A 21,300-nucleotide genomic window follows, 5' to 3' on the forward strand; every position below is an offset into this window, starting at 1 on the left:
TTACCACCTCCTCCTTTAGAAGGGTACTTCCGGGTTACAACTGACCTATGCCCCGGTATTCTTATACTGCCGCCATTTTTGAGTGGGGCCATTGAAAGATGACTTGTATCACTCTCTATACCAGTGATCAATTTAGCCGCATGCATAATAACGAGAGTACGGAAGACAGCGTCTTGAAAAAAAAATGATTCTTTTTCAAGTTCCGATACATTCCCCGTGGGTCTCGTCGCCCTTTTCCAAGATGGCTGAAACAGAGTCAGTATCTGCTCTAGCTGCCGGAAATATGTTAGTCTCTATGGTCCGAAAGGTTCTTTCGCGGTGTCCTTCTGACGACTTCCGGCGGCTCCTCTCGCGGGGATTGGCTGTTGGATACATTGCGGCTAAACTCGTGTGCGGCAGCGGAGTCGGTGGAGTAGTCGGCAGCGGCGGCAGCGAGAGTTTGGCGCGATGGTGAGAAAGGCCTAACCGGCTCCCCGAGCCCCCAGCCTCCAGGGTGACCCCAGCCCCTACCTCTTCTCCCCACCCAGTCCAGCGCGAGTATGCAGCTGCTCGGCCCTCCGGCGTGTGGGTCGACCCTTCCCCTTCCCGCCGCGGAGACGCTGGGCCTGGCGGTAGGCCCCGGAGCCAGGGTCCGCCCTGCGGTTGCGCGCCCGCCGGCTGGCTCGGGCAAGGCGTGCGGTGCGGAGGATGCGCTTTCTCCCGATTGCTGCTTGGTAGAGGCAGGCATGGGGAGGGTGCCCTTTCCCTCCAAACTCTCTAGCTTCCTGTGGGAACAATGGCCGAGGGATGTCTGACAATCCTGTCCCAAAGCTGACAGATTGAGTCTACTGCACCCAGCGTGTGGGCCAGGAGGGGTCGTCTTTGCTTTGTAGCGTGCTCTCTCGGCTATTCCCTTTTGTTTTTCTGTGCTCTGCTTTTTTGGAAAAATATGTAATATTTTTCCTCTTCTCTAAGACCTTCAGAGGCCTGGTTTGGTGTGGGGTTTTTTTTTTTGGTTTTTTCAGCCCTTAATCCTGTGCTTATCGTTATTTATATTCTCTTGGGGCTGGAGGCAGGAAAGATAGGTTCAGCTGAAGGTCCAGGTTCCTTAGAATCTGACCGGGTTGGTAGTGGAGTGGGTGGGAAGGGTTGTTTGTGGTTTTTTGTTTTTTGCTTGTGTGTGTGTATTTTGTAATCCGCAAAAAGGAGACGCTTACAGGGATTCTGAGGAGTCATGGTTACTTCCACACTGCAATTTTCGTTTTCTGGTTGCTGCAGTTATTAACAGATAATGCAGCTAATGTTAACAAGGAACTTTTTCAGGTTGTCCTTTTCTGAATTTCAATGTTTGACCCAACATAATCTCCCAAAGAGGACTAGGAATTAGAAGACTGGGTTTCCAGTTCCTGTTTTGTTATAACTGGCAATGTGACCTTGGGCAAGTCATTTCATCTCTGAGTTTCCTTCTTTTTGTGCCTTTTATGTCACTATTCGGTATTGTATTAAAATGCTTAGATTAAAATCTGGGAAAATGACAGCAGTTAATATCAACAACCCATTCTCGTTGAACAAATATCAGTGATAATTCCTTATGTCAAGAAGAATTAAAAATTGGAATTTGTATTTAAAGGGAACAATTATTGGTTCAAAAGTCTTAAGTACTTTTGCTTTACTGAAGATACCAGCTTCGATTTCTTTTTTTTTTTTTTCTTTTTGGTAGTTGGGGAGAAGCATTTGAAGCTAAAGAGCCAGTGTTATGTACTGTAGTATTTCTGCAACAGTAGAATGACTATTCTTAGGGTTCATGTTTGTGAGACTTTAAAAAAGTTAACAAAGCCAGATTAACTATTCATTAGAGTGAATCAAAGCCACTTGGTAATCAGAGAGAGTAAGGATTTTATTAAGGTAATCCTGCATAAATTTTATTTTTCTGATTTAGGTTTCACAGTGTTATCTCCCTATTGTGGCAAATATAAATATATATATATGTTTGCCTATATGTACTTAAGTTTTGTATGTGTGTGTCTGTGTGTGTGTGTATGTGTATATATATGGAACTGGTCATTCCCCTGAGAAAGAGTACCGTAAGGAAGGCCAGGACCAAATCTGTCCAGAAAAAGGAAAAAATTGATAGGGCAAATATATTTGGATTTTTAGTAAAACGAAAGGGTTCCAAAAATGGCTCCAATAAGAAGAAAGTGACCAAAATTGGTTTGAGAGGTATTATGATCTTAAACTGGTGACAGAAAGGCACTGTCACTTAAGAATAATAACCATTTTGACTACAGTTCTGTAAATTTAGTCATTTCTTGTTCTTAATTTTTAAGCCTTTTCTTTGGGCAGTAAGTACTGAAAACAGTAAACTTCGCTCAGGTTCACTTTAAGGGTAGATATAAAAAGCATACTGTAGGGCTTCCCTGGTGGCGCAGTGGTTGAGAGTCCGCCTGCCAATGCAGGGGACGCGGGTTCGTGCCCCGCTCCGGGAAGATCCCACATGCCGCGGAGCGGCTGCGCCTGTGAGCCATGACCGCTGAGCCTGCGCGTCCGGAGCCTGTGCTCCGCGACGGGAGAGACCACAGCGGTGAGAGGCCCGCGTACCGCAAAAAAAAAAAAAAAAAAAAGCATACTGTATAGCCATTCCCATATCTTTACTCTTTTAAGTGACTTAATCCTTTATTTTGCATTAGAATAAGAACAAAATATAGTAGCAACTGGTATGGCTAGTGTATGGGGCAGGCCCTTTTGCAGGAATGCTAATGTAGTTTATAAATTAATTTTATTCTCAACATATGACCTATTGAAACTACTGGTGACTTATAAAAACTTATAAATAACACGTAATCTAATATGCTGCTTTCTTTAGCTTTTACTCACTATTTAAGAAAGGCCTTGATTGTGTTCAGGTCATTATAGGTGAGAATTAGTTTTCACCTCTTGTCATCAAGTTTTGTTTTATCTCAAATCCTCAAACTTTTAATCAGAATGACTCCATTTTTGATGGGGAGGGAGGAGTACGATAAATTCTTTTGTTTTTCATATTGTGTTCAAAGTACTATTTTTGGGGTAATTATTCAGAAAGTCTAGGCATCAGCTATTTCAGTTGCAGATTGTTGGTGGTTAAAAATTCTGATCATTTCAAAACAGTTTGGTTCCTGTAATTAGGAGATTTTGTTTGTTTGTTTTTTACCCAAAAATAATAGTACAGCAGAAGAGAAGAGAAAAATATGAATAGCTTGATTTAGGATTGGGTTTACAGTGAGGTTACATCATACTTGAATTTATTTAATAAGTCTTACACACTTGGCAAAAAATTGGAAGGGGTTGTACCCTCAACAGACCAGTGTCTGGGGGCATTTTTGGTGGTCACAGCTTGGCCAGGAGAGGGTGGGAGTGCAGATACTACTGGTAGTTAGTGGGAATAGACCAGGGATACTGCTGAACATCCTGCAATGCACAGGACAGCCTCTGCAACAAGGAATCTTCCAGCCCCAAATGTAGTAGTGCCAAGGTTGAGAAACCCTAAAATAGACCCACTAACAAAAACATGCTCCCCATTGAGGGTGAGATGGAAGATAAAAGTCTATCTGCTGTTCTTTAGGCCTGTTCACATCTCTTACAATGTGATCCTCTAGCTATTTTGTGTGATTCCAGAGTTTAAAAATACATAGCCCCTTAAGGTGAGTCATCTACTAGGTGAATAATTTAATGGATTTTCTAGGGTAATGTTAACTATATATACTAATTTTATATTGCCAATTTATCTTACGCCTTAATGTTTGAGTCTAATCCCTGGATAAGATGTGACTTCACTGTTGTGCTAAAGTTAGAAAAAGAACATAGATTGATGCAGTGCTTTGCAGTCATTATAGTGTTTTCCTTTTTCTCTCCTTTCATCAGCCCATATCTGTTTTTATTAGGGACTTAATAGGGCTAGAGCTAGAAAGTGACCAATGGAGATAGAACACCTAAGCAGGTTTATAATCTGGCTAGGAAGATAGGTGCAAAAGAGAAAAAACAGTACAGGGTAGCTTATGCTGAGTACTTGCAGCCAGTAAGTGCAATAAAAGTTTGAGAAAGCACTCATTAAGGACTGGGAGGCTAAGAGAGACCCTACAGAAGGTAATCCAGCTTCTGGTGCTACACTTGGGCAAAGGCACAAGTATTGTAGAAGGAGCACCCTGATTAATAGTGTTTTAATAACCAGTGATCATTTGTCATGAATGGAGATTCTGTCTCATACTGTGAATTTCTCAAATATGAGTTGGAAACTTACATTGAAATCACTTTTCTTTCCACAGTCTCACACCATTTTGCTGGTACAGCCTACCAAGAGGCCAGAAGGCAGAACTTACGCTGACTACGAATCTGTGAATGAATGCATGGAAGGTAAGTTTAAACACTAGTCGAGGGGTAGAAATCTTTGCGTTTGTTTCGGGGGTGGGGAGGTGTTGGGGGGTCGGGGGGGCTGGGCTGTAGAGACTCCCCATTCCTACCCTAGCGTCCACACCAGCTTGTTGACTCTGGCCCAGGGTGAGAGTGGTAGGTGCTGCAGCTCTCAGGTGTCTTGAGTTTGTGTTTTCCTCCAGATTTCTTGCATTGTTAATTTGAGCAAGGAAAGTAGATACTTAGGACTGTATTTGTTGAATATTTGAAATATAAATTATATATACTGTCTTTCTGTTGCAGATATTACTTTACGTTTTTTAATCAAGCTCATTATATAATGACTTTCCCAAGCCTCTGATTGTTATGTAAATGTTCTGTTATTTGTTATGTTATTTTGTTACTGTGTTATGTAAATATTTTACAGGTATTCCTTATATATTGTGGTTAAACTCAAGCACTGTAGAGTTGTTAAGGCAGGCCCGAGGAACCTAATAGTGCCTACAGAACCTAATGGTCTGCTTATTAAACAAATAAATGTTAAAAGCTGGTCCATCAGAATGTTAAAAAGTAAAAAATTAGCTCAGTGAATAAAGGCAAATGGAACCAAATCAGTATACTTTCATGTACATTTGATTAGCTGGCACCACCCTGAAGGGAAGTATTAGCCCTCAGTAAACCATTAGATGGGAGCACATAGATTGGATCATCACAAATTGGATTCATGTTTACATTTAATCGTTATATCAAGTAAACCACCCTGCGCCCTGTCTAGCAAATTGCACATTCTTCACTTCATATAAAGATTTTATAGTCGGTGTTTTTGCTGCTGGCATGTCCCTGAATTTGTTGATTATCTGAAGCTAACAGGGTTAGACTTAAAATCTCTTCATTTAAAACCAACAATGGGTAGACCTGTGGGGGGGAAAAAGTTACTTCTAGTAATTAGAGACAGCTTCTACGCTTTCCTGATCCTGCCATCAGATTCTGCTCTAGAAGAGCAAGGTTCTTGTTCTTTTCTTAGGTCCCTTCCTCTGCTGATATCCTTACTTGCCATTAAGGTAGACTTTGTACCTACACTGTCTTTTTAATGAATACACTTTATTTCTAGAGCAGTTTTAGGTTTAAAGAAAAATTGAACAGGAAGTACAGAGAGTTCCCATATACTTCTCCCTAACCCCAGTTTCCCCTATTAATAAATCTTGCATTGGTATGCTACATTTGTTACAGTTGATGAACCAGTATTGATACATTATTATTAAAGTCCATAGTTTACATTAGAGTTCATTCTTTGTGTTATGCAGTTCCGTGGGTTTTGCCAAATGCAGAATGTCATGTATCTACCATTAGAGTATCATATAAAATAGGCTCACGGTCCTAAAAATCCCCTGTGCCCCACCTGTTCATCCCTCTTCACCCCATCCCTGCTGCCTGGCAACCACTGGTCTCCTTGCTGCCTCCATTGTTTTTGCCTTGTCATAGAATTGGAATCATTGCCATATGTACCCCTTTCAGACTAGCTTTTTTCACTTAGCAGTATGTATTTAAGGTTCTTCCATGTCTTTTTGTGGCTTGATAGCTCTTTGTTTTTTCTTTTCTTTTAAAATTAGAAATGGTGGTTTATTTTCCATTTTAAAAGTTAAAATGGAAATACTGGAATCAGTTCTCACATGGTGGTTGCCAAATGGTAATTTTCTTTCTTATTTTTCTTTGTTATAGTAGTTAATATTCCTCTGGAATACAGAGCTTTCCCTCCCCGCATCCCTTTTTTAAAATTAATAGATTTAATTTTTTTTAGAGTAGTTTCAGGTTTACAGGAAAATTGGTTAGAAAGTACAGTTCTATCATACCCCTGCTTCCTTCCCACCCCCTCCCAGTTTTCCCTATTATTTATATCCTGTATTAGTTTGATACGTTTGTTACAATTGTAGAATCAATACTGATACATTAATAACTGAAGTCTATAGTTTACGTTAATGTTTGCTTTGAACATTCTGTGGATTTTGACATGTGTAATGACCATTTACTACCCTAAAAATCCCCTGTGCTCCACCCACTCATCCATCTCATACACGGCGTGAGATGGTCCAGGTTCTTTCTTCTGCATGTGAATGTACAGTTGTCCTAGCACCGTTTGTTAATAAAACTACTCTTTGTCCATTGGATTGTCTTGGTCTCCTTGTCGAAAAGCAGTTGACCATAGATGTGAGGGTTTATTTGTGGACTCTTGCTTCTATTCCATTAATCTGTGTGCCTGTCTTTATGCATAAGCAGTACCACACTGTCTTGATTACTGTAGTTTTGTAATAAGTTTTGGAATCAGGAATTGTGAGTCTTCCAACTTTGTTCTTTTTCAGTATTGTTGACTATCCTGGACCCCTGTATTTCTGTATCAAATTTAGGATCAGCTTCTCAGTTTCTGCAAAAGTACCTCGGATTTTGATATGGATTGCATTAAATTTATAGATCGTTTGGGGGAGTATGACCATCTTGATACTGAGTCACCCGTTCCATGAACATGAGATAGCATTCCATTTACTTAAATCTTTACTTTCATTGACATTTTATAGTTTTCAGTGTGTGTCTTGCATCTTTTTTATTAAATTTATTCATAAGAATTCTTTTTTGATGCTATTTATTTCATTTTCAGATTGTTGGGATATAGAAATATTGATTTTTGTATATTGATCTTATATCATGCAGTCTTGCTGCACTCATTTATTAGTTCTAATAGTTTGTGTTTTGTAGTTTCCTTAAGATGTTCTGTATATAAGATCGTGTCACTTGTGAATAGAGATAGGTACACTTCTTCCTTTCCAATCTGAATGCTTGTTATTTCTTCTCCTTGCCAAATCAACCTGACTAGAACCTCCAATACAATGTTGAATAAGAGTGTCAAGAGCGGATATTCTAGTGTTCTTCTCATCTGAGTGGGAAAGCATTCAGTCTTTCACCGCTAAGTATGATGGTAACTGTGGGTCAGTGCGACAATGAAATTTCCTTCATTAAGGTTTTTACTTCCTTTCCATTTCACCCTTTCTATTCAGGAACTTATGAGTGATGTTTCTGATCACAGTGTGTGTACCAGTACCAATCAAAAACCCTTACTAAGGGACTTCCCTGTTGGCGCAGTGGATAAGACTCCGTGTTCCCAATGCAGGGGGCCCGGGTTTGATCCCTGGTTAGGGAACTAGATCCCACGTGCATGCCACAACTAAGAGTTCGCATGCCACAACCAAGGAGCTGGCAAGCCACAACTAAGACCTGGCTCAACCAAAAAATAAATAAATAAATAAAATAACTAAAACTTAAAAAAAAACAAAACCCTTACTAAGATAGCTTTTGACAACTCTGTGGTTGAATATTACTTTTTCTTAGGAGATTTATGAAGTCAATTTAGAGGTACATGAAGACCTGTATGTACAGGATAGAACATATTTATTTGTTGAAAAACCTGCTAAGACACACACTGTCGGAATTCCCCGGCGGTCCAGTGGTTAGGACACTGCGCTTCCACGGCAGGGGGCCCAGGTTCGATCCCTGGTTAGGGAACTAAGTGCCACAAGCTGTGCGCGGTGCAGCCAAAAAAAAAAAAGTTTTATTATTAAGGCACAAAATACCAACATTCTGGTGAATTTATAAAATTTTTAAAAATTTGCTAGTGGCAACAGTGAAAACAAAAGTGATCAACTTACTGTTCTTTTCCCAGCCCAACTTGATAAAAATAAATATTACGATATTAGCATATAACACTACTCATATCTAAAGTTCATATAATTGTAAGATCTTGGTTTTCCCCTCCCTCTTAGGTGTTTGTAAAATGTATGAAGAACATCTGAAGAGAATGAATCCCAACAGCCCCTCTATCACTTATGATATCAGTCAGTTATTTGACTTCATTGATGACCTGGCAGACCTCAGCTGCCTTGTGTAAGTATTAGCCACCATATCTCTTAAATTGTAATTTTCTATTGTTTGTTTGTTTGAGGCGATTTATGGTGTTGGGAACTCACTCTGCCTGACACTGATCGTTGTGTTTTGCTTACTATGTATTAATTAATATTTCTTCTGCATGTGGCTCATAAATTAAGTTGTCAACATAAAGCTAAAGGCACAGGAAAGTCTTAAGAACTTTGCTAATTGATGCAGTTAGTATGCATCAACTTTGAGAACTTTGTTCCTTAAACTTAATAATCTTTTTCTTAGTTTTTTCCCCCATTATAGTCTTTATCCTAAAGCAGTTGGCTTTGGATTAAAACTAAGATTATTCTGTTTTCATGACATTATTTTTAGAATGTAAATATATGTAGGACTGAAATGGAATGTAATTTTAATTCCACCCAGTGTTAATCAAGTATATTTTGGCATGTTAGAATGAGATTTTTTTTAATAGACCCTTATGTTTTCTATTCTCAGAGGTTTGTCAAATTAAAATTTTTTTCTAACATATTATGCTTGCTATAATTTATTTCGATAATTACTTATCACCACTATTACTAAGGAGCAAGTGAGTCTGTAATACTTACTCGGTCTCCTCAACATTTTTGGACAAGAGCCTGAGTATAAGTACAGCTAATTTTAAAAGGGAAAATGGAAGTACCTTATAATGAGATCTTCAGTCACCAGATGCCTTAATGTTTATTACATGCCAGACACTGCTAGAAGAAAAAAATATTTTTCAGTGGTGAAAAACATATAGGTCCTACTCTGAGGCATTTCCTGGATCACCACTGGAGCCAAGCCTGGACTTGCCGTCTCACCAAAGATTGCTGGTGAAAATAAGCATTTCCTTGCAATTTTTGAGTTTTGTTTTCTGCATCTCTTCATTGTGTTTCACTTATAGCCATTTCATTTTGCTCATTCAGAACATTCAGGTGATCCAGTTCTGGTCTTTAATGATATGTGTTTATAATTTTATTATTTTAATATAAAAACTCAGAAAACTGTTGAGGCCAATAGAGCTATATATATTACGCTATGTTGGTTTGTAATGACTATAGTTGATCTGTTTATTGCCTGATGCACACAGAAAGAGACACATACATATTCATTTAACAAATATTTATGAAGTGCCAACTATGTACCATGTGTGTTCTAGGCACTGGGGATTGAGCAGTGAATAAATCAGGTTAAAAGGAACCCTGTGAAGCTGCAGAGAATAAGTGAGGGGGAGAGTAGAGGGAGATGAATTTGGTGGGGCAGAGAGGGTGATATCCTAGAAGCCAACTCAAAAGTACTTCATATTATTGGTAGATCAAATTAATGAGGACTGAGAACTGACTCTTGGTTTAGCTGTGTGGAAGTTTTTGGTGACTTCCAGAGCAGTTTTGGTAGTGTGACAGGAGTGAAATCTTTATATAGTCCAGTGAGTTTAAGTTAATGAGAAGAGAGAAATTGTAGGCAGCCAACACAGACAACTTTTTTGAACAATTTAGCTCAGAAGCAGAGCAGAGAAATGGGGTTATAGCTAGAGAAAGGAATACTTTTTCTTTCCCTTTAATTTTGTTTTTAAGCTGAGAGAAATAATGGTAAGTTTGCGGGCTGTTGGGATGATATAGTAGAGAGGGGAAAATTGATGGCTTTAGGTAGGATCTTGGACAGTACGTTAATAGTAAAGTAGGAAGGATGGGCAGATATGGTGGAAGCTTGGGGAAGTTGTTTTCTAATTGCTTTAGTTACCTCAGGAAAATAGGAAGAAGGACACCATTTGAAATTAAGGGTGAGGGAGGAGGTGTCGGAGGCTTGTGAAAAGAGGTAAGAAATTATCTAGGAGGGTGAAGGGATTAGGGAATGTGTGGTTTAAGAGGTACTTGATAATGAAGTTAAATTAATCATGTGATAAATAGGTTTTTCCTAGTCACTCTAAACCTGAATGGTTACAGGTGAGTCTCTACAGGTAGAGAATCAGCAGAGATTTTGCTAACAGTTGAGGATGTATGCAAGGGAGTATTAATGCAAAGGACTGAATGACCATGTAGGGGTTGGGATGGCGTGGGGACAGGTAGGATCAATTAATTACAGGTCACAGTGGGGTCAAAGGATTGTTGAAGGTGGGGTATTGGGAAGTAGTGATCAGAGAACGAGGTGCTTGAAATTGGGAGATTGAAGTTGCTGGTAGTGAGAAGGTATAGGGATCTGGCCAAGGAAGGGCAGGGGATGAGATCATTGGAGGAGAGGAGTTCAAGGAACTGAGAGGCCCAGATGTTGGCAGGATCATCTAGTGGATATGAAATCACCAGTAATGTGTTTATTTACTTTCTAGAATTTGAGAACAGGGAGCTTTGTTTTTGTTCACTGCTGTATCCCCAGTGCCTGGAATAGTATTTGGCACATAGTTGGTATTGAGTAAATATTGGTTGTTAAAATACATGTCGTCAATATAATATGATTTGAGGCATAGCTTTTTTAAATTATTGGTAATCTTCCTTTTCTCTCATTTGCATTACAGAGCTACAGTCGGAAATGATAGGATGGTCTAAATAAAAGTGAAAGAATCTAATATGACTTCTTTCATGCTAAATTTTGCAGTGTCTTGTATTCTCAGAAATCTTTGATATTATTTATCTGATTAAGCTGTGGGTATTTTATATTATTTTTACACTGATGGAGAGTTTTGTTTGTTTTTGTTTTTGTTTTTTAATATATGTTCTAGGTGTATTTGGTGAAATATTCACACTTGAACTTAAACATTGGATGTTTCAGTTGGAACTTAAAATTTTAACAGAGCTAGTGTGCATATTCTCATTTCATTCTTTAAATGAATTGTTGATTTTATTTTAAAAATTAATGGCTGTCTTTCTGATTCTATAAAAATCACTTATTGAGACATTGGGTATCCAATCCTGATGGTTTGGGATATGGCACTCATTCGCAGCAGATGGGGAATTACTTACAACCTTGGGAGGTTATGGTTAAGATCTAACTGGAGTTTTAGGATTAGACATAGCTGAGTTTGAATCCTGGCTCTGTCATTTGCTAGCTCCCTTGGGCAAGTTAGCTTAATACTGCTAAACCTCAGATTGCTTATTTGTAAAATTTAGATACATCTGCCTTACAGGACTACTGGTGAGGATGCAGTGCTTACTTAGCACAGCAGTATCAGGTATATGGCAGGAACTCCATTTTTAACTAGGTTGACATCAGGCAGGGTTTTATTTTTAATTACAATGAGGAGGTTGGTTCTTTAAAATTTGCCCCAAGTAGAATGATAGTTTCAAATTTCACAAGTGAGTTAAATCGTACTGTTAACGAATAAAGAGGTGTTATGTTGGTTTTTTGACAGTGAAAGTTACACAGAGTAAAATAGTAGCTTTTATGGGGACATACTACAGGTATGTCATTAGTGATAGAACATAACGTTTCTAACTTCGTGCCATTAAGTGTAAACCAGAAACTATGTCTAGCATGCTAAAATGATTTCTAATACTTGCATTATTAAAGCAAAACAGAGGAAATACATCTTTAATTATATATATTATATACAATTATATATATTACAATAATTATTTAATTATTATAGATAATTCCTTCTAAGCTGTAGCAGTTCAGATGGTATAAAAGAGAGATTAATGGTAATCTATAGTTTTTAATTGTCTATAAAACTGTAAACTGTAGCTATTTATGTTTCTATCTCTAATGTTGAACTTTTGGCCTTTGAAAACTTTCAGAATCAAATTTGGATTTAGAACCATTTTGCTCATATGACTTTGTTATTTGAATGTTCCAGAGAAATAAGATTTCCAAAATTGCTTCCAAAGAGGTCACCTATTGCCATGGCATTTCCTATGACAGCACATCCTGCCCCTCTCCTTAATCAGGGATTGTGACTTGGCCAAGAATTGGCCTCAGACCAAGAATTAAGTTCATTTTTGGTTTGTAATTGTTGTGTACTTGTTGCTTGTATTAAGTTTAAATGGCAAGATATTTTTAATTATTTATTCTTAAACCGGTAGAGGAAGAATGGAATAAATAAGATACTTTGTTGACATAATTAAACCCAAAACAAACTGACCATGCATTAATAGTAAAATTTATTCATGAAGGATTTATATTTCATATATTTGAAATCAGAGTACAGATTTCTTCACAGTTCTGTGATCTGTAAGGTGGTTTTTTTTGTTTTTTCATTTTTTTTCTTTTTTAAATAGGCTTTTTTAAAGATTAAGATAACAGCCTGTTGGCCTTTCGAAGATGAGGGCTTTTCTTGTTCGCTTAGAGACAGAGGGACATTTTTATCCTTAGTTATTGTAATAAAGAAGGTACTCCTTCCTAATCAGGAAGACAGCTTGATATCAGTGAAGACCCCAGCTGATTTCCCTGCTCAGATCCACAGCTTCTGTTCTTGCATAAACCTGCACTTAGTTTTATTCTTTTTTGGCCACACTGTAGGGCATGTGGGATCTTAGTTCCCTGACCAGGGATCAAACCCACACCCCCTGCATTGGGAGCGTGGAGTCTTAACCACTGGACTGCCAGGGAAGTCCCTAAACCTGCACTTACTGACCATAATAGTAGGCTAAATGATTTATCTGTACCAACAGCTAAGGATTTTATTAATGTACTTAACATTTAATTGTCTCATTTTCAAGTGTCAGTTAACAGCCATCAACATACAGCTTTCCATAAAGAAGGCATTATTAACTATTTCTTACATTGGAAAATAGCATGCAAGTTGATGGATTCTGAAGTGATCTTGGTGGGGTGAATGATCTAAATAAGGCTGTCCCACCCAGATATTATAGTTCTGAAAAATTCTTTTCCTTTTTTATTTCTGTTCCAGAGTTAATATAAATATTGTAGTCTATTCTGCCCTACCTTGGAGTAGACTAGATTAGCACTTATTTAATTAGGACATATGAACAGAGGATAGTCAAAGAACATTGGTTTACTTTTTAGGGTATTTCTCATTGTAACAAAAGGACATTAGTAAAAAGCCAAATGTTTTGTAAAAGTAGAAAGCTCATGCATTTTTAATAAACCAGATTCTGACCTTGCCCTTCAGGGAAAGAATGTGATAATGGTGTAAGGCATTCCTACTTTGGAGTTTGTTTTTCTTCAAAAATTGGGTCATAGGTTTCTAGCTTAGTGGTTCATGGTAAGGACTCTGGTCAGGAGTGTTTAAGCTTTCACTCCTTGCCTGAAGTCACTTAGCTAATAAGTTACTGAACTTTTTTGAGCCTTGGTTTCCTCCTTTATAAAAAAAAGGATAATAATTTTATCTACTCAACTGCTAGGTATTGCTTTAGGCACTCAATCCTGTTGTAAACAGGATGAAGTGAGTTGATTCAGATGAGTGCCTAAAGCAATACCTAGCAGTTGGCAACTTCTGAATAGGTATTTACTATCATTTGTATTTATGTATATAATTTTTTGCTGAGAAGCTAAAAAATGAGGCTTCTGGGTAAAATGAAACAATAATTGATAAACTAGATATTTCATTTTTTTAGGGCATCCCTAAGGGTTTTTTGTTGTTTTTTTTTTTAAGGCAAGTTATATCCTTCGCCTCTCTTGAATGCCATGCGATGTTTCCACCAGATGGTGCACATGACTTTGAAACACTGTGATGTGCCTTGTATTTGTGCAATCTCTGCTTACTTATTGTCTGCTTTTTTTATACTATAGCTTTAGTTTTTTTTAACTCCAAAAAAATGAATTTACTGCTTAACCAGCTAGATTTCAGTTGTAGGTCAGCTGGAATGTTTCTGTTTTTTGAGTCCTCTAAAGATACCTTGAGTGGTTTGGCTATTAAGTCGATGCCTTGTACTCCCAAAACCCTGGAATCCTAGTGGAGCTTCATTGCTAATGCTACTCCTTGTACTCCAGACCCTTCCCAGCCTCTAGCATTGTTTATATTAAAAAGCAAATCCTAAAATACTGGATGTATATAAAAGTATTTCCTCCTGTTAATACTTTTCAGGGAAGAAATCTTTGTGGCAGTAACATGTTAAAGGTTTGTTTTTTTTTAAGTTGATTCAAAGTAAATTTAGCAAATTTGAATTAGTGTTCAATTTTTGTTTTTTAATCACTAAAAGAACCATAAAAATAGTAACTATGTAGGAGAAAGAACACATGGTTTCTGGTCATACTTTGTCAAGAAGTAGATGTGTAACATTACACATATAACTTAAGATCTCTAGGCCTTGGTTTCTTTTTCTGCTGTAAGATAGTACTAGGTGATCTAAACTTCATATCGCTTAAAATTCAACAGTTATGTAATCGCTCTTTTACATTTTCATTAAGTTCATGTATGAACATGTGCACATCTGTGCCATCATTGGGCAGTTATGATTTCAGGTTTTAAAAACGTGACAGTAATTGACCATTGTAACTTTGCTTATTACCTTTCTGTTCCTCAGTTACCGAGCTGATACCCAGACATACCAGCCTTATAACAAAGACTGGATTAAAGAGAAGATCTACGTGCTCCTTCGTCGACAGGCCCAACAGGCCGGGAAATAGTTGAGTTTGGAAGCGTTAGGGGGATGGGGGTGGGCTTGGAACACAGGTGTGTACAGTGTGCTGTAGTAGAAGTTTTGTATTATAGTAATCCTGTTTCCATTTTGGTACACTCTAGCCAGGATTGAATGTATTAGATAAAATAGGATCTTGTTCAATCTGAAACCCCCTTTGCCCCCTTCTCTCCACTCCTTTTTTTTTTTACTTAAACATTTTTATGATGATTTAGGTGGAAGTTGGTTTTTGTCAGTTAATGTTGGTTCCAGTCCTTCAGACTGTTCGTATCTGCTTTATAACATTCACTGTACTAACCCTTCTTCAAATCAGGGTGGGGGTGGTTACGCGGCTTAGTTATGTCCTCAAGACAAAGTCTTAGTGAGAAACAAATAAATGTCCTTTAGTTATATTTTCCCCCTGAGTGATTTTTTTTTTTTTTTTTTTTTGTCTCTCAACTGAATTGGATTTTCTTGCCAAAGCATTATCAGTTTCTAAACCAGTAGTCTGCTACACAGTGAATTTGAAGAAAACCTATATATGTGCTGAATTTGTTTTGCTGTGGCTTATATGAAGCTAAAGAGCTTTTACCTCATTTTCCATCCTTGTAAGTGAATCTCAGTTGTATCTCCAAGGACTGTTGATGCAAACATTATGAAGCTCTTTCTGGGGACATAGCTTATCTACAGCAGCAGCCAGGTTAATTCCTTAGCTTTGGTGATGTACTTCTTCTGGAAGGTCCTTGTGCCTTCTCATAGCCTTCAGCAGTTGAATGCTGATTACCACCCCTGTATAGAAGCTATGAGGGTGAGGGAAAGACCACAGAGAAGTACAAGATAATCTTGGTTTTAGTGTAAAGATTGTGGTCACATTGTGACTTGAACATACACTACATTGTACCTCCAGTCATATATGAGAACATTCCCTGATTCTACTATTATCACACTTCACCAATAGCAAATAATATCTTTACACACTATAAGATCAGCAGTTTTTTCGGAGGCTTCATGACTGGCCTCATATCTCCCTTGTCCCCGCCCTCACTTCCACATTAGAGCTTTAACTGTTTTGTTTTATGCAGAATGAAATTATATGTGTAGCTTTAGTTAATATTTCACTGTGAATCAGCTAATTTTTAAAGCTAAAATGTTCTCAGGAAAAAATATAGATCCAAAAGTAAGTCAGATTGGGCTTCCCTGGTGGCACAGTGGTTAAGAATCCACCTGCCAGTGCGGGGGACATGGGTTTGAGCCCTGGTCCAGGAAGATCCCACATGCTGCGTAGCAGCTAAGCCCATGCACCACAACTCTGAAGCCCTTGCACCTAGAGCCCATGCTCTGCAACAAGAGAAGCCACCGCAGTGAGAAGCCCGCGCACCTCAGCAAAGAGTAGTCCCCGCTCGCTGCAACTAGTTAAAGCCCACGCGCAGCAACGAAGACCCAACACAGCCAAAAATAAATAAGAATTTTTTTTAAAGCCCAACAGATTAGACACTGCAGAATAAAAGTGCGATGAACTTGAAGTTAGAGCAATAGAAACTTAAACACTGAAGCATAGAAAGAAATCGGGGAAAAAAAGCTTCAGTGACCTGTAAGATAATAACAAATTGTCTAAAATGTATAATTGAGAGTCTCAGGAAAAAGGAGGGTGTGGAGAGAACAAAATGTTGAAGAAATAATGCCAGAAATTTTCAAATTTGATGACAACTCTAAACTCAGATTCACAAAGCTCAACTAACCCTAAGTATGATAAATAAAACACACACATATCATAATTAAATAACTAAAAACTAGTGATAAAGAAAGAAAATCTAAACAATAAATGCTGGAGAGGGTGTGGAGAAAAGGGAACCCTCTAGCACTGTTGGTCAGAACGTAAATTGATACAGCCACTATGGAGAACAGTATGGAGGTTCCTTAAAAAGTAAAAATAGAACTACCATATGACCCAGTGATCCCACTACTGGGCATATACCCTGAGAAAACTATAATTCAAGAAGTCATGTACACAGTGTTCATTGCAGCTCTATTTACAATAACCATATTTATTTACAATAACATGGAAGCAACCTAAGTGTCCATCGATAGATGAATGGATAAAGAAGATGTGGCACGTATGTACAATGGAATATTACTCAGCCATAAAAAGAAATGAAATTGAGTTATTTATAGTGAGGTGGATGGACCTAGAGTCTGTCATACAGGGTGAAGAAAGAGAAAAACAAATACCATATGCTAACACTTATACATGGAATCTAAAAAAAAAAAAAGTTCATGAAGAACCTAGGGGCAGGACGGGAATAAAGACGCAGACCTACTAGAGAATGGACTTGAGGACACGGGGAGGGGGAAGGGTAAGCTGGGACAAAGTGAGCAAGTGGCATGTACATATATACACTACCAAATGTAAAACCGATAGCTAGTGGGAAGCAGCCGCATAGCACGGAGATCAGCTCGGTGCTTTGTGACCACCTAGAGGGGTGGGACAGGGAGGGTGGGAGGGAGACGCAAGAGGGAGGGGATATGGGGATATATGTATACATATAGCTGATTCACTTTGTTATACAACAAACTAACAACAGTGTAAAGCAATTATACTCCAATAAAGATGTTAAAACAAAAAGAAAGAAAATCTTAGCAGCCAGAGGAAAAACGCAGATTTGCATACAGAGGAACAAACAAGAATGACAGTAGAATTCTCATCCGGAACTATACAAGCCAGAAGAATGGAATGACATTTTTTTGATGCTAAGAGAAAAAACTGTCAACCTAAAATTCTGTATTCATTGGACATATTCAAAAAAAAGGGCAAAATAAAAGATTCTTCAGACAAACAGAATCTGAGATAATTGGTTGCTAGCAAACTTGTACTACAAGAAATGTTAAAGGAAGTTCCTCAGGCAGAAGGAAAATAAAAACAAACTTGGATCTACACAACAACATGAGAAGCACCAGAAATGGTACATATGTGGGCAAATACAATAGACTTTTTTCTCGTTTTTAAATTTTCTAGTAGATAATTTACTGTTTAAAGATGTACTGTGTGTTTGTAACATCTAGAATTAAACAACAATTGTGTAAAGGACAGTAGGGCGAAATGGAAATACATGCTTGAGAGATTTTTAACACCAACATGAAGTGGTATAATATTTGAAGATGTACTGTGAAAAGTGAAAGATACGGTAAACCTGACTGCAATCACTTAAAAAAAAAACCCTCAATTCAAAAGAAGGCAGGATAATGTGGAAGCCTGGGGTTGGAGGGATTGCCATGGTAAAGCTAACTCCCTCTCACCCACATGCATTTGTTGTGGAGTATCTACTCTGTTCCAGGACCCCCAGAAGAAACAACAGGTGGTCAAATAGATAACAAATAGCAAAATGGTAGATTTAGACCCCATCATACTGGTAATTACATTAAATGTAAATGGTCTTAACTCTTAAATTTAAAGATTGGGGATGTCAGACTAGATCAATAAAGCAAGACACAACTATATGCTAAACCCACTTTAAATATAAAAGTATAAAAACAGGTTAAAAGTAAAAAGATGGGGGGGACTTCCCTGGTGGTGCAAGTGGTTGAGAGTCCGCCTGCCGATGCAGGGGACGCGGGTTCGTGCCCCGTTCCGGGAAGATCCCACATGCCACGGAGCGGCTGGGCCCTTGAGCCATGGCCGCTAAGCCTGCGCGTCCGGAGGCTGTGCTCCGCAGCGGGAGAGGCCACAACAGTGAGAGGCCCGCATACCGCAAAAAAAAAAAAAAGTAAAAAGATGGGGGAAAAATATGCCATGCAAACACTAAGCTTAAGAAACTGACCTATATAGTCAGTATCAGACAAAAGCAGACTTCATAATGAGGAATGTTACCAGGGGTAAAGAGGGATGTTGTATAATCATAAAAGGGTAAATTTACCAAGAGACATAATCTTAAATATGCCACTCAATAATGGAACTCAAAATATATGAAGTGAAAAACTTTTCGGGAGGTTCTGATGTGCTAGCGCTACCTCTCATTCTGAATGTTGCATACCTCTTGCCCCTAAATCTGCACCTAAAATGCAGATTTAGGTCAGTGGACTTTGACATTCTGCATTTTTAACAAACTTCCAGGTGCCCACACGTTGAGAGGCAAGATATCCTACACCACACTGCTTTCCAGGAGATAACATAGCAAAGTGCCTGGTGTGTATTAGATGTATAGTAAATAGTGAATCTGACTAAACATTGTGAAGTACATAATTAGCTACAAAAGTGAACAAAGAATGATCTTAATATAAATCTCACCATCTAGTAGAGGGTAGATGAGAGCATAAATTTAGTACAAGAAACAATATAAAATTGTTATGGGAGGAATTCTAGGGTGGGGGAGTGGAGAGTTAAGGTGACAAGGGATCACAGGTAACAAGCATACTATCAAAAGGCTAACTGAGCTCTGGACTAGACACAAAGGCAAGTGAAAGATGGGCTAAGAGATAAGGAGGGGCTGAGAGACTGAAATCAAGAGGACAATTGGGAGATGGAGAGATTGGAAGAAGCTAGTTGATGGTCTGGGGAATTTCAGTGAAAGAAACCGTAGAGGATGATAATTTCTTAGTGATTTGCTTTCCTGTCTCCTCCACTACATAGTTTGACTTGTAAGCCTGAGCTAAGAAAGATATTTTACCTTTGGAGAAAATAGTAATCCCTTCAGCTACATTTAGAGGTCCTGTGTCAGTTTACCTAGCACACGCCTTTCTGTTCTGTAATTCAGCGCTTCAACAGGATGTTCAATTTCAGGCATATTGTGAAGAGCTTGGTTTAAAAGCCTCTTCTGTGCCAGAGGTAACTTTATGCTTTTCAGGAGAGTAGAGAGAAGGCTAATGAGAACTGATTACATCACGTAACTGAGATGGGCCCTGTGTCCTTGTCAACAGATGTTTGAATTTAAGGTCTCTGGATTGTAATTTAAGAGATATGGGGTAGATCATGGTTTCTTCCTCGGAAGCCTGAGGTTGGAGGGGTTGCCATGGTGATGCTAACTCCTACCTTCACTTACTAGCATTTGTGGTGGAGTATCTACTCTGTTCCAAGACCCACCCAGGCTTGGTCAACTGTATTGCCCCCTAGTCTTTGAGGGAAAGAATATGTTTGAGTCTTTTAGTACTGCTTCAGGATGAACAGTTTGAAGAGCACCAGACAATGCTGGGCCCCTTCTCTCCAAAGTCCTGGCCATTGATTGCAGAGATTGCTTTGTCCTTGACACTGTCCGTGAACACGGAAGCCTGTTAGAAGCATGGTCACCCGCTTCCTTTCACCTACAAAGCAATTCCAGAAAGGATCACCGTAATGATCTTCCCAATGATTAAGCAAATCCCAGTGGGAGGGACTTCCCTGGTGGTCCAGTGGGTAAGACTCTACACTCCCCATGCAGGGGGTCCAGGTTCAATCCCAGGTTGGGAAACTAGATCCCACATGCATGCCGCAACTAAGCATTTGCATGCCGCAACAAAAGATCCCGTGTGCCACAACTAAGACCTGACGCAGCCTAAATTTAGATAGATAGATAAATAAAAAATTTTAAAATCCCAATGGGAAGTGGCAGTTGTACTGACAGAAGGGGAGTTAGCCTCATTCTCCCTTCAGCGGGGTGTTACTAAAGGATTTGAAGGTACAGGTACTAATGAGGCAAATGCTCTTTAGCATGAGGTCCTGGTACAACGCTAAGGGATTTAAGACGGAAAGCCTTGATACCCCAGTATTTGGGGGCTACTCTGAGCCAGGCCCTCTGGGTCTATTCAAGTACTTGGTTTGAGAAATTACATCTTTCCTTCATGTAAAAGGCTGATGGTCACTACTTAAAACAGCAGAGCATTTGAGGCCTATGTGACCTGTACATGAACAGCGACCATCTCTGTAATATTGCCCAGTAATTCCAGCAACTGACCATCTTAGATAGGGGGATTCTGTAGCAGTGCTTCAAGGGACCACCCACCATTGAGCCGGGGTTGGTTTCAGCATGGAGCATGCTGTCCTGAGAGCCCATGGCTAGGACGGTCACTCAGGCTCCCCACGTGGACAGATTCTTCGCCCCACTGGGCTCTGACAGCCACCACCTGGCTACCCTCTGCACAGACATCTCCCCACTTAGTTCTGATTCCCACCTAGGCCACTCATGGAGAGGCCCCTCTCACTCTGCTCTTCCACAAAGATGATTTCACATGGTAAACACTTACATGACCAGCTGCCCTAATGGCTGTCATGCTGTTTACGTCCCATTTTTAGTGCCATTTTTACTGTTTAACTTAATCCTCAAGATAAATGTAGAGCTCAGTAAGTAACAACTGTTACTACAAACCAAACTCCTAGAGTTTTGTGCACTTTTCTCTCTCTATATATGGTGTAGTTTAACAAAATGTATTCCCCAGAAATATTTAATACTGTTATTAAAACAATACTTCCAGAAAGAAGTCTAAAAAATTCACGTTACCGTGAAGTTATCCCTGTACCTTAGTA

The 21,300-nt window shown here is 38.9% G+C and overlaps 1 protein-coding gene across 1 annotated transcript; it reads left to right on the forward strand.

Annotated features, from left to right (window-relative positions):
• Positions 1-183: 183 nt before the first annotated feature.
• ERH (ERH mRNA splicing and mitosis factor) lies at positions 184-15,223 on the forward strand. The gene is made up of 4 exons (XM_079912805.1): positions 184-450; positions 4,278-4,365; positions 8,172-8,292; positions 14,718-15,223. Exons 1-4 carry the CDS (start codon positions 448-450, stop codon positions 14,818-14,820), a joined length of 315 nt encoding a protein of 104 aa, XP_079768931.1. The 5' UTR covers positions 184-447; the 3' UTR covers positions 14,821-15,223.
• Positions 15,224-21,300: the final 6,077 nt, after the last annotated feature.

The sequence above is a fragment of the Stenella coeruleoalba genome (assembly GCF_951394435.1).
Source record: "Stenella coeruleoalba genome assembly, chromosome: 2".
Lineage (NCBI taxonomy): Eukaryota > Metazoa > Chordata > Mammalia > Artiodactyla > Delphinidae > Stenella > Stenella coeruleoalba.

Excerpts from the sequence above, each read along its gene's own strand:
- ERH (XM_079912805.1), top strand. Across the intron at positions 4,366-8,171 it reads TGTGAATGAATGCATGGAAG|GTGTTTGTAAAATGTATGAA; the intron begins GTAAGTTTAAAC and ends CCTCCCTCTTAG. Across the intron at positions 8,293-14,717 it reads GCAGACCTCAGCTGCCTTGT|TTACCGAGCTGATACCCAGA; the intron begins GTAAGTATTAGC and ends TCTGTTCCTCAG.